At 44.1% G+C, this 13,993-nt stretch overlaps 1 protein-coding gene across 1 annotated transcript in view; it reads left to right on the forward strand.

Annotated features, from left to right (window-relative positions):
* Positions 1-910: 910 nt before the first annotated feature.
* Positions 911-13,993, forward strand: part of MB21D2 (Mab-21 domain containing 2) — a 46,903-nt gene continuing 33,820 nt past the window's right edge. Inside the window, exon 1 of the mRNA XM_015871883.2 lies at positions 911-1,331. Coding sequence (XP_015727369.1) covers positions 1,121-1,331 — 211 coding nt within the window. The 5' untranslated portion in view covers positions 911-1,120. The remainder of the gene's footprint in view (positions 1,332-13,993) is intronic.

Consider the following 13,993-nt stretch of genomic DNA (forward strand, 5'->3'; position numbering starts at 1 on the left):
GTTCCACCTGCCTGTTTTTTCTCTGAATGCCTCGCTCCTAAATTTGCTAGAGGTATTCCACCTTTTGAGTGAGCTGGAGGTTTTGTTTTCTGCCAAGAAGCTTCAGAGAACAGTACTTATTGAAGCAGTTTGCATGAGTGCCTCAGCATCTGAAGTGCCCAGTGGAAGGCTAACAATGTATTTGTATGCTTCCTGAGCTGGAAGAGTGTCCTTCCAGTGGATACGTGAAGGTAAATAATGGATCATGCTACGTATGCTCAATGATGGGACAGTGCACAGAAGAGCAGGCTAAAGGGAGAGAAACACTTCAGGTTGAACAGTTATTAAGCATTAAAAACATACTGAAGAAAAGCATGCTGCCTTGACAATGGGTGAATGGGTGGGGATAGGGAGTCTGGGCTCTTTGACACGGACCTGTAGGTCTTGTGATACCCCATCTCTCCTCCTGCTCTTTGTGTGGCTCTCAGGGCTGGTCACCAGAGCAGCAGTGAGGACACTTTGTCTTGGTTACTGCCCCGAAACATACAGTAGTATTATCTCATATATATATATATGTATGAGCGTGTATACATACATGTGTGTGTATGTACATGTATACACCTTATGAAGCCAAAAGAGAACAAATGCAGAACGCCTTTGGGAGCATGCAGGAAGAGCAGAGTTGCAAGGCGGTTATTAATCCACTTGCAGGACACGGCTTTTGTTGGAGTTGATAATTAAATTTAAATCAAAAAAGAAAAAAAAGAAAGCAAAGCAAAGCAAAGAAAGGCGGCTTTCATCCCGCTCCGGAGCTGCGCCCGCAGCCTCCGCACCCGCCCCGCCGTGACGCCGCGGAACATCGAGCCCACCCGGCAGCAGGCGGCCCCGCACCGCCCGGCCCGGCCCCCAGCGCGGCGGCGGGCGGCTCCGCGGTGCCGCGGGCGGGGGCGCAGCAGCGCTGCCGCTTGTTGATCGCGGCGCCCGGCGCCCTCCGCGCCTCCCGGGCCCCGCAGGCAGCCCCGCGTCCGGGCTTGCCGCTGCGCTGCGGGTTGCGTTCTTCCATTGCAACGTTGTTCTTTTATTTTTTTATTTTTTTTTCTCCTCCTCTCCCTTTTTTTTTTTTTTTTTTTTTTTTTTTTGCATGAAGATGGCGGCGCCTCTCGCCAGCAAGGCAGGGTCCGCCGGCACCAACAGCAAACCGCCCTTCCCGGAGCTGGATTTCCGATCGGGAGCCAGGGTAGAGGAATTGAATAAACTCATTCAGGAATTCACCAAGCACGACCAGAGGGAGTACGATGACCAGCGTGCCCTGGAGATCCACACGGCGAAGGACTTCATCTTCTCCATGCTGGGTAGGGCAGGGACCGTGCGGGGCGGGGGCGATGCCGGCGGGACCTCGGCGCAGGGCTCCGGGCGGTGCGGCACCGCGGAGCGTGTCCCCGCCGCGGGGGCTCCGGGGGCCGCAGAGAACGCCTCCGAGACGCTGTTTTTCCCTGTCCGCTCACCTACCCTTTAGCAGCGGTATATTTATAAGCAGAGAGGAAAGGCTGGGTCGCAGAGCTGGCCGGTGCTGGAGAATCACGGTGAGCCCTCAGGGCTGGAAGCGAAGCGAGCCCGAGCCTTTATTGTTTTTACCCCAGCTATCAAGGATGTCGGAAAGGCAGATTTATTTAACGTATTTATTTCTTAGGGGGTTATTAGACCGGCGGGTGCTCGTAGAGGAGCATCCTCTGAACTGCGTTTCTTGCTTCAGTTGCAAAACTTGCTGCGAGTGGAGCAAGTTGGGTTGTGGCTGGGAGTCCTCATCTGCGTGAAACTTTGCATCGCAGGCAGGGATCCTTAAAGTGGGGGGAAAAGGTGCTGGCCCTTGCAGGAATCGCCTGGGCTCTGGCATGACTAAGGCTTATTAAGATTAGCAGTGTAATGACTAACAGCTCTGATTCTCCAGGTGTTAATTTCCTGATAAATATTTACCTTGTTTTGACTAAGAAATCACTCATGAATGAGAGCCCTTGGGATACAAAAGGATGCTCTTTTATGCGCAGCCTGGACTTTAATCATTCTGCCAGATGTGTCTCAGTATCCAAAACATTTCTGTGTGTAAAATAAGAACGTGATTAATTGGCAGGTGTGGGCAGAGAGGGGTTCTTTGGGGCTCAGAGGCTCCCACAGACCCCTGAAGCCTGATGTATGGTCTGCAAGTGAATAACCTGCATCGCTTTTCTCATTCAGAAGCACAGAGCTATCCTATAATAATTGCCGTTATCCTGCAATAATAATTATCTGCACTATCGTGGGGGTATCCCATCCCAGAAATAGACCACTTTCTCGGTAGCCATGAGCATACCTATGCTCATTAAGTGAGCATCTACCCATCCAGCTGGTTATCTGGTAAGGTGCTCAGGTAATTGCCTGCTTTGGGATTTGCACAACTTTGTGTATGTATTGCTTTTTCACCAAGGGTTGGACAGGATACAACAGACTAAATTTAGCTTGAGAACAAGGACAACAAGTTGAAAAGTCAGTAGCATGTATATTTATAGTTGCTGTTATAAATATTTTTCCCTTCCTGTTTTAAAAAAGCTGTGTGGTGAAGTCCTGGTTGCAACAAAGTCCATAGGATTTTTCTTAGTGAAAACCCCATCCTGTAGAGGTCATCCACTATTATAATCTGATGCATTTTTCAATCAGGGCTTTAAATAACTGGCTGAGGAAGCAGGTCTGGGCAAGATGAAGCGAAGGACAGAGAGCTGGGAGAACAGCAGTTCTCAGTGTGTGGCTGATGGGTAGAAATGGCTTTATGTGGTCCTGCTAAAGTACTGCTCGTCTTTGCAAGGGTCAGAGACCACAGCATGTTTTCCTGTCTTACTGGCAGGAAAAGGTAATAAAGGGAAGACAGAAGAACAGGTTGTAAGTGTACCTCATGTTTCTGTAAGTGCACTCTGAGGTCTTGCTATCATGAAAACAGAGAGCCTTAGTCTGTTACAAACAGCATAAATTAATGTGGCTATTTGTTAATGTTATTGATGGGAGAGGAGCATTTAGTTTTAAGTATCTAGACTAAAGCTGGGTTTAAGCAGTAGCTATATTTCTGTCTAAGTTACGCCTCACAGTTAGCAATGCAATTTGCTTCTGAAAGAAAGACAAGACCTCAGGACCATGCCCAGGACAGAAATGGAGATGGGGTGTCTCACTTGTCTGCTTTAGACACAGAAGCTGTGCTTGTAGATCAGACCCTTTTTAGCCAGAGAGGCTCTTAAATCTAAAATGATTTAACTTATTAATAAATAGCTCTTTCCCCTGTGCCCGATCCCTCCCATACGTACTGCTCTTATCTCATCGGGTGATGATAGGAAAATTAAACGTAGCTTTCCTGATTTAATTACAGTGGTGCATAATTTGTGGATGAATGATAGGCAAGAAGACTTTGCACAGATTCTCTGATGCTTGCACTCCGTGTGGCTTGTCCTCTAGCTCAGATCTTTACTTCCTTTTCATATTAACTATTTTTTCTCCGTATGCTGCCTTAACCTGGCTCTTAGTGACAGAATGATGGGAGATCTCAAGAGCTGTGCTATGATAAAATTATAGAGAGATATTATAGAGAGATAAAATTATGCTGCTTGCCATACCTTTATCCAAAATCTTGTGCCCCGTGCATCAAAATAGGGCTGTAAATGACCTGGCTGTCTGGTGAGGGAATTGAGTATTTTCTGAATGCGGGCAATTCCTGGGCATCCCATGCTTAATCACCAAGACCATATGGTCTTGCTGACACCCTCCACTGAAACAACAGGTGTCTTTTGGTGTCTGTGCTGGGTGACTTCCCTCTGCCTGGTAATTACTTGTCTCCTCAGCACAGGTATGACTGAGTCTCAAAGGGGAAGGCTGTATTAATCAGGAAAAGGAGTTGAGGGAAGAGAGCCTTGTGTTCTGCACAACAGGCTGGCTGGGATTGACGAGGAGACTGAGTCTCTGTCTGCCAGTCATGAAAGGAGCTCATCACTTATTCTGACTGTGGCTGCTTTTCTGTGCTTAAGAAGTGATAAAGGAGTATTCTTATCAAATGATGATGTTGCTACCAATGATATTTAGATTTTTAAAGCATTTGCTGCAGTGGTGATGAGTGGTGCATAGTACTGATATTGCAAAACCTTTTAGGGGTGCCTGATCTTGTGAGCATTGTTCCTGCAGTGCAAGTACTCCTGGAATTAATAAAGAATACCTTTCTGTTCAGCACCTATATAAAAAAGTGTTGTAAAGCACAGCTGTGCTAGGCTTTAAAAAGAAAGAAAGAAACATTCTGCTCTTGGGAACGAGAACATTGCATATTAAATAACCTCTTGATATTTCCAGTGCTATTGCTAACTCACAGCAGCTCACGTTATTAGAGATATTGACTCTTACATTTTACTTCTTAATGAGAGAAGCTGAGAAAAAGAGAGCAAGGGGGTATGGATGGATACAGACCACACAGAGCTGTGTCTTCTAAGGGCACACAATGATGTTCAGTGGTCTAGAGCAGTTCTCCAGCCCTTTGTGCTGGTGTTTTTTTTCCTGTCATGAGACAGCGACTTCTCTGTAGAGTCAGAACAGGAATGCTCAGGGCACTTTGTGCCCTTCTCTTTCCTCTCAATGCCCTCTGTCCCTCAAATGAGGGAAAAGACAGGTACAAGCTGGCACAAATTGGTGTTTCTTTTGAAGGCCTCTGGTGTATCTTTTTGTCTCTTTGGTGAGTGCACATTAGTTATGTAGGACCAAAGCTGCCCACCTCAGCACAGCTCTTGGCAGCCCGCTGCCACTTGGAGCTGTTGACAGGATAGAGAGTGAGCTCCCATCAGCACCTGATAGAGGAGTGTGGTGAGCCTGCTGAGAGCATTTCCTGGCTCCCCAGTCTGATGATTCTCTTTTTCAGTGGTGTCTTCTACAAGAGAGGCATTTCATGGCCTCCACAGTACTGGAGGTCTGTGTATCAGAATAACGCTGATAGAGTGACTATGTTGCAGCAGTTTGTGGACATATTTTTTCCCTTTGCCCCTCCTGGTAAAACTTGACGATGTATTGTTGGAATTGTTACCTGCTTGTCTATGATAAATCAGAGAAATTCTCTGGTTTCTTTTGTGGCACTGAGCTGATGAAATAGCAACAGGATTGAAACGATCTCTCTAGGGTTAAACCTTTTGTGTGTGCACACCTTTTCTCAAGAGAGGCCAATGGTTATAGGAGCACACTGCACACTGAGGGCTATGTTAATAATGGCTCCCTGCTGGCATTCCCTGTGCTGCTGAATGCATAATGCACAGCTGTTAAAAACAACCCTACTGTAATGCAGATTTAATTTCTGGCTTCTGTTCAGTCCCCTCTCCCTCCAGTTCACATTTCTGTACTTGTATTTGAGGCTGTATTTCATTTTTTAAGGGATGGGCTGCCATGCTGGTGATGTATACATCACATGGTATCAGTGTCTTTGGTTTAGCTCTAACTGTCAGAAGTCAACCAATTTCACCTAAGTTGAATTCTTCCTGTTACCAGTTAGAAAGAATCCATAGAATTAGACAGGTTGGAAAAGAACACTAAGATTATCTAGTCCAACTGTCCACCTACCACCTGTTTATTGCCTACTTAACCAAGTCCCTACGTACCACATCCCCATGGTTCTTGACCACCTCCAGGGACAGTGACTCCCCCACCTCCCTGGGCAGCCTGTGCCAGTGCATCACTACTCTTTCTGAGAAGCAATTCCTCCTAATATCCAATCTGAACCTCCCCTAGCACAACTTAATGCCATTCCCCCTTGTCCTTTTGCTGTCACCTGTGAGAAGAAGCTGATCCCCATCTCTCCACAGCCTCCTGTCAGGGAGTTGTAGAGAGCAATAAGATCTCCTCTGAACCTCCTTTTCTCCAGATTGAACAATCCCAATTCCTTCAGTTGCTCCCCATTTTGTTCCAGACCCTTCGCAGCTCTGCTGCCCCTCTCTGAGCACACTCCAAAGCCTCAATGTCTTTCTTGTAGTGAGGGGCCTTTAGCCACCTCTGTCTTTTTGTTCAAGGGAGTTGCTCCCTGTGTGCTGTGAAAATAGCTTGAAAATGTTTCTCTTTATTTGTTTTAAGACGCTGGTACTTCACTTGCTCAACTACTGTTTTGAAACATTAGGCTGTGATGCAAAGTATTTAGTGTAATAGCAAGGAACATGTCCTAAGGGCATGAATTCTCATGGCAGGCTTGTCAGACTGCCCACCGCCTGTTCCTTCAGTCTGTGGAAATATTTGTAGAAGATCTGGGTGAATGCTTGCCAAGCCCAATTATGCAATTATGTTTTAAGGGCAATTTTATAATTATAGTGGAGGATGGTAACCAGGATACGTGAGTTGTTGGGTTTTTGACTTTTCCTTTTTTATTCCACATGACTTTGCATGAATTCTAGTTAGAAACCAGTTGTTCAGCTTTCTTGTAGGCAGCTGGCTGTAGGTGAAGCTAAATAAAGGCAAATACAACACTGCTTAGGAAGGCTGGGGGGCATGTTTTATTTTAGCTTTGGTGATCTAATTGACAGATGTGTTCTTGGAGACCCAGAAGCACCTGTAGAAAGAGTCCATGCTAGGGGAGACTCAAGATTAATCAATCCTCAGTCCTGCCTGCCTGGGCTTCTTGAAAGGAATCTCAAAACTATGCAAATCTTTTGTGATAGCTCCTACCTCCAGTCAGTGGAACTTCACTTCCTAGGGCTGCTTCAGCATGAATAGTGCCAGGTGACAGTGGAACTCCAAGCGTGTCTGCATGAGACCCTGTGTTGGCAGCTGCAGATACAGATTTTGGCATGAATTTCTCAGTTCTCTTAGAGACTAAGTGGTATGCCACTAAGTCCATTAGGTATTTCTAGGTGATGATAGTGTATGAATCTGATCTTTGGGTTGTATGGGTGCTAATTAGGGAAACAAGCTGTAGCTTATTTGCTACAGTAAGGCTTAAGAACTGAATAAGTTTTACAAGATATTATCCCTTCTGAGATAGGATAAAAATAAAGTGAAGCTTTATTATAACCTGCAGGATACTTTATAGGTTCCCCACCCTTACTATGAATTTTACATCCAGTGAAGTTTTGTAACTTCTTTTAGCACAATTCTGTCTTACCATCTAACTAACAGAAATACAGGGTTTGGCTTCTTTCTTAGCCAGTGCAACTGGAAGGTGGCTTGTGAGGCATTCAGAATAAATCTTTAGCACCAGATGTTCCAATGGAGGGACATCCATTGCTGCTATGGATTTTCCCTTCCTTCTATTAAGAGAACTCCAAGAACTCCACTGTATGGTTTCATTTCCACTTCTCTGCTGTATTCCTCTTACTGCAACTAGAAGTTGTCCTGGACTGAGTGGATTAGTAGTTTGGCCAACCTGAAAGGTCCCTGCATTATGTGCTCTTTCATCAGATAAACGTGTAAAAATTCTTTTGAAGCACCATTTCTGAAATGGCTTTCTGGTTATAAGGGAATTACCATCTGCTGTAGCATTCAGTTTAAGAATGATCAATTCCCTTTCCCCCAGTATATTTGACTTTTGAAAGATACTTGATGCAAAGTAAGTTGTAACAATCCTGTTAATGCATTATATTTCATGTTGGACAGTGTGATTTTACTTAGAAAATGATTAATACCGTAGTGTTTGCACAGAACTGGGTGCTTTCAGCTTGTACAACAAGTGGATTTCACCCTAAGAAAAACATTCTGGGTGCTAAACACAGAGTCCAGACACTTATGCTCCATTTTAAGCTGTCCCCAAATTATCACAGCTCTGTGCCAGTTTCTGTGTCTAATGATACATGATGGGATCTCAGTAATGCCAGAAGAATTCCCTGTCGCCCGTGCTTCAAAAGTGGTGAGAGGTGGTATGGTGGTGAATATGGAGCACTGTGGTGTCGCTATTCTTTATCTCAGAATGGTTCAACCCTACAACACTCTGAGGTTACAGCTGGAAATGGAAGCCTGTTTTTGAGAGCCAAGTTTCAGAAAGTCTTCAAGTGGTGAAAGTGGATGGTTGCTCTGTTGTGTGTTGCTCTAGCAGGGGCTTTGAGATCAAGTGCAGCTCTGCTACTAGGAGAGGCATTACAGCCTGACCCACTTAGGCAGTTCTAGCAAATAATCTTATTTTATACTGAAGGAATCCCAATGCTCTGAGAAATTAGTTTAAAGAATAGAGGATCTCTGCTGATGTAACTTGCCAGAGTCTGGCAATGACAAGCAGTAGAAGGCAGCAGTTTGAGGCAGAAACCAAGGGAAAATGCCTGACAGATGAAGGTAGAAATTCTCCTGAGTAGCAGTAAGAGATGTGATTTGTAAGAGTATGTGATTTGGTCCACGATTGCTGAATAGCAACACTTCTCAGTAGTTGCATCCAGAAATAAGTATGTTCGTTTTTGCTTTGTTGCAAAGACTGTTAGGCTTTTAGGTTTTTCTGTTCTGTGATGACTTATTTCAGCTCTTCTGTTCATGTTGCTGGGTGCTGTTCCACACTTCTCTCAAGAAAGGATGCTTGTTTAGAAAATCAAACACTGAGTTTCTGAGGAAGGGATCTGTTACACGAGTATTAAAAATATAAAGTCAAACGCTGTAATCAACTTCTGTACTTTTCCCTTAGGCTTCTACACTTTGCATTTTAATGGGTCTCTTGGCGATGCTTTGGCTGATCTGGGACACAATGGAACTCCTCTTGGAAAAGAGTCCTGTGCTAATAGCTCTGGCTGAGCTTGGAGATGGAGATGTCCATAGGACCGGTGCTTGGAGATACTTTGTGTTGTTTTGTACCTCACTAATTAATGTGTAACTTAGTGGTAGAGCAGCAGGAAAGCTGCACTTGCTGACACTTCATGATACAATGATTTAATCCTTCGTGACACATTCCTGCTGAGTGTCAAAGCTGATAACTCTGATCTCTGTCCCTGGCTCGGTGTGACAGGACCCTGTTCTAGAGGGCATTCTGCAGGAGTCTGCAGGCCCTTGTAGGTACTTTGAGACCGATTCGTGTAAACTCTTTTTGTACATTGCCACTCTTGAATGTGATTGTACAGCATTGCTGGGTGCACTGAGGAATCTGAAGTTGAGTGAAAACAAGGGAGCCAGCTGAATGCATTCGAATGAAAGAAGGCAACTCCTGGGAAGAGGAGGAAATATCCTAATCTACTTTTAAGCATGCTTCTTCCTTTGCAAATTATGAAGCCTGGATGTGGGTGCAGGTCTGTACGCCGGTATAGATGCACAGCTGCTCTGCAGTGGTCAGACCCTGCCATGTAACCAGTGGATCTTGCTTCTCCTCCAGCATAGACAGGGAATGGATGTTTATTTAAAACTTTTGTTTGAATGGTATTCATAAAACAATTTGCAGCTTTGCAAATAGAGGAGGGAACGCTGCTGTAACAACTCTTCAGGGGCTCTGTTGCCTTCTGTGTCTGCAATTTGCCTTTTGAAAGTTGCATGCAGTGTGGTGAATGGCAGATCAAGTGCTGATATTGGCCCCTTGGTATTAGGCCTTCCATGCTTAACTTGCTGAAATCTCTGTATTTCGTAGACAGGGCAACTGAGTAAGCAGTCACTCACTTCAAGAAGGTAAAAGCAGTGCAAGTCTCTCTGCAAATGCAGCATATCTGAACAAGCTGTACTGTTTGAATTAAAAGCTTTTTCTCTTTTCCTGTGTGCAAGCTGTAATGCACATCTAAGTGCAGTATTGAGGAAAAAAGTGCTATTAGAATTTGAACAAGCATATATCAGATATGATCTTTTATATGCTCTCTGTTAAAGCTTGACTCTGTACTCCTAGGTTTCCTCAGTGTCCTCTGAACTTTATGAATGTGTAACGCGTTCAAGTGAGGCAGACACATTATACTGAAAATAGCCACTTTGACAGGCTTGTAATACCAAAGAACGACTGTCTCTGCAGTTATTTTAATTATGTTGAGAATGGGATGTTGTAAGTGCTACATAAGCACGTAGCATACCTTAAGTCAGAGCTGGAGACATTGAAGTTACAAGCATGTGTCACTCTGAGCTCGCAATTTTTAACTAACCAGGTACCTTGAAAATGTATAAATGCCTTTATTTGTTTTTGTCTCACTTTGCCACAAACAAACAATTCAAGTGAAAGCATTGTGGTATTCAAGGGCACTGATGACAGTGCTTTGGTGAGAGGTGATACTGCTGAGGTTTGCAGGTGGAGTTTTCATCCCCTTTTGGCAGATCTACACTGGGCTGAGGCCAGCCCTGCTTGGCAGGGATCATAGGAGCTCTATAGAAGGGACTCTTATAAAAGTGAGGAGAGAAATGAATAAAATCCCCCGACCCCCAACATGGTGATAGACCTCCTGTTGTTCTTAATTTGCATCCATAAATGGCACTGCTTTCCGCTATTGTGCACCAAAACAATAATAAATAAGAATCATTGCCATTTATATACTACTTCACAATTTTCAGAGTGTTCAATGCACATTAACTAATTCAGCTGAGTTGCAAATGTTCTCTGAGAAGAGTCACTCTTCTCCCTGCCCAGGGGGACCTTTCATTGCAGTTGGGACAAGGCTTTTATTTTTCAGCCTTAACTGAAGCTGATGACAGAAATATTCAGTACAGGCACTGGATCTTTCTTCCTGAAGACTCTTAAGTATTTGCAAATACCCCTGTTTGCACAGAAATTTGGCTATTCTCAAGTCATGTGGTACTATTAAGAAAATCATGCAGGGGACTTGTAAGTAATGTGCTACAGATATGCAGACTTACATTTGGTGGATAGTAGTCAGAGAATCTATCAAGTTAGCAAAGATGTTGATACATTAAGTGGATCTCTCTGTGCTTGTGTAAGACCTTGGGTAATACCATCTCCAGTGGCTCTCTGTGCTAATGGCCTCAGCAGCTCAGAAGAATAAACATCCATCAGTTCTGATGATGCTGCATTACCAGAGCATGTGCCAAAGGGAGTTTAGGATGCTCTCTATATGGGCATTGGTCCATGTTTCTCTAGATCCAGTAACTGCTGGAGGGGGAGGATAGAGCCTGGTGGGTGGCTTATTGCCAGATAAGATGTTATGGGAGATACTGGAGATCTTATGTCCGTTGTTCACCATCCTGAGTCCCAAGCATGGAGTAATACTTGGTTGGCGTGGATCTAGTCTCTCTGGACTTTGGCTTCCTTTCTGCCTTGACACTTTGTGTGTATATCTAGTGACGAGGAGTTTGATACATCTGTGTTTTTGAACTGGGTGGGATTGATTCCAATTTTTATTTGAGAGAATGGCATCTCTTTTTAGTGTCCCAGTAAAGGGACAAGAAAATAAGCATCCCTTTTTATTAGGTTATACAGTAACCTACTTCTAGGGGTTTACTTTGGAGGCAGGTAATTAGTAGCCTTGGTAAAATGAGGCCTGGTTCTTTGTGGTAATAACTTTCATTCTAATTCTTGAAGCTTAGCCATAACCAGGTGGCATTTCTGCATTGCCTCTTTATCTAACCATTTGGATACTTTCTCTTTTGCATGTCTGACCTGAAACTGATTCTGGAAGAACAGCATCAATTATGACTTTCATATAAGTGGTCATAAGGGCAGGAGCACCATTAGCCTCTTAGTGACCCAATTACACAGGGAAGTAGCGGTGCATTCTGAGATCAGAACTATCATATTGCTACAGCATTTCCTTCAGCTAGAAGCGTATAGGAGAACAGCATGTTTCTTGCAGGTGATGACTTCTTTCAGTAGCCCTGATATGCTAATTTTCCCTTTGAAGTTAATGTGCAGATTGGTAGGTGGCATCACTCAAAGTGACTGACTGAGCTGTTGTCTGTGGAGTTATCTCCAAAACTACCTATTTCCTGGTCACACAGCACCTTGGCTTCTGCCACAAGGCATTGTTTAAGGGAGTTGATAAGCTGAAGAAGCAAGATATTCTAACAGCTTATTATTAGCAATATAGCTGCCAAATACAGCTCAGAGTCTTGTGGCTGAAAATGCTCCTATTAAACATTGCATACGATAGCTTAAAGGAAAGGGTTGTGCAATTTGACTAGCAAAGAGAGAAGTACCAAATAACAAGAATTAGGTCTCTCCTTTTGCAGGTTCTTTCCTCCATTTGTTGTTTGTGCTTTATTGCTGGAAGCATGGGGAATTCAGGGGCCTTCTTTCATTTTTATTGCTTTATGGCTAGGTTTCCCTGGTGCATTTCAGCTCTGCTTTTTCCTGTGTTGGTGTGCCATATTTTTTTGTAAATATTCCCATAAATAAGATGTTTGTTTCAATTTCATTTTTGCTCTAAAACTCTGAAAGCTTTAGTGACTCCTTCCCTTTTGAAATTAGGATAAATAAGCTGAAAGTGCTCTATTTTGTTTTCTCTTTTCCCCTTCTTCCTGCTTCCCTTTCCCCTCTAAAAGAGCAGTATTACTGGACAGGTGTAGATCACTTCCAAGTATTTTTGTTCTGCATTTCCAATTTTTGGTGATGGTTTTTTTCCTCTATGAAATACTCCCATGTGCACTGTTTCAAGAGATGAGGTCCAAAACAAAGTAAGAAAATGTCCACGTCTTTTTCTGCTTCCCTTGCAAGGCTTGGCAGTACTGCCTAGCTGAACAAACCTTACCTTTGTCTTCACTTTGGAATAAGAAACAAGAGGGCTTGTTGATTCCTGCTGCATTAACACTAACCTTCTGTTTTCCTGAGACCTCCCAGGAGACTGCTGCAGCATGTACCTCCTGCACTTCTGCCCTAGAGACCTTACAGCACTTACTTGGGTTTTAACAACGGGAGGAATGCAAAATTGCTCAGTGTGGTGGTGGGTGGAGAAAAGGACATTGAGGGTATAAGGTTGAGGGTGCTTGAAGACATCCACAGGAAAAGCCCAGGAGGAATGAGGAGCCCTGACCTCTGTCCTGTGGCAGATCTGAACCTGAACTCTCAGCTAATAACCCTTGAGCTACTTACTCAGCAGCCTTCTCCAGGCATGTCTGCATGCATGGGGGAATTTTAGGAATGCAGACTTCAGTGCCGTGTGGGGATGCTGCTGCTGCCCTCTGTTCAACCAAGAGCTTTAGAAACTGCAGTAGGGTTGGTTTTCCCACAGAAAAACACCATTGTGCTTGTTTGTAGCATTCTTTAATTAAAGATTTATTTTCCCTGGATAAGATTCCATTAGAACAGCAGGAGCTTCCATCAGAAAACTGAAGAGAGGACTCTTCCCTTTGCTGGCATAGCGTGGCTTCACCTCACTCCCTTTATCATGGCCCCTCCCGGCCCCCTTTATTTTTAAGCTTTACTGAGTGTGATACTGAAGAAGCTGTTGCTAGCAGTGTATTGCCCCCAGATTACAGTGGCAGTGATCTAAGGATGTGAGAGGAGAAACTATGTTGGGGAAAGATGGAGCTACTATCACCTGCAGCCTGTTTAGTGCCACGCTTGATAACTAGGCAGTGATTCAAACTACTTGAAATGCTAAGTGCGGTGTAGGAAGTACAATTGTCCCAGGTGAGCCACCTTCTTGATTTTGAAGGAAAATTCTGTTTGGCAACAAGGAGAATAGTGCTCTACTTCCACACTGCAGTTCAGGGTTGGTCTGCCTTATTCCTCATTTCTTGAGTCTACCTAATTTAGCATGCAAGTATTGGTTGCTTGAGTATCTCCTTTCCCGACCCAGTGTCTTCTCATCAAGGTGCTGGAGAAGGTCATGGGTAGAAACAATCCATGGCATGTGTTCTCTGCAAAATACACTTCAAATTGTTTTTGGTTGCCTTGCAGCTAAGCTATTTCTGTCCTGCTGATGTCCTGGCTTGGAAGCTGAAAACGTCTGGGTAGGATTTATTATTCTCTGATCATTAAATTTTAAACTGCTTTTAATGGTAGATGTTAAATCACTGCTGTCCCAATTCCAAGCTCAGTGCAAAATTCCTGAGTTCTTAGGAAGGCATTTCCCCTGCCAGCAGCCTGTGACAGGTCTTGGTTTCTGAGGAGGAGAAGTTGTAGGGCTGTTTGTGGAACCAGGCAGCAGTAGGT

The sequence above is a fragment of the Coturnix japonica genome, chromosome 9 (assembly GCF_001577835.2).
Source record: "Coturnix japonica isolate 7356 chromosome 9, Coturnix japonica 2.1, whole genome shotgun sequence".
NCBI classification, from domain to species: Eukaryota; Metazoa; Chordata; class Aves; order Galliformes; family Phasianidae; genus Coturnix; species Coturnix japonica.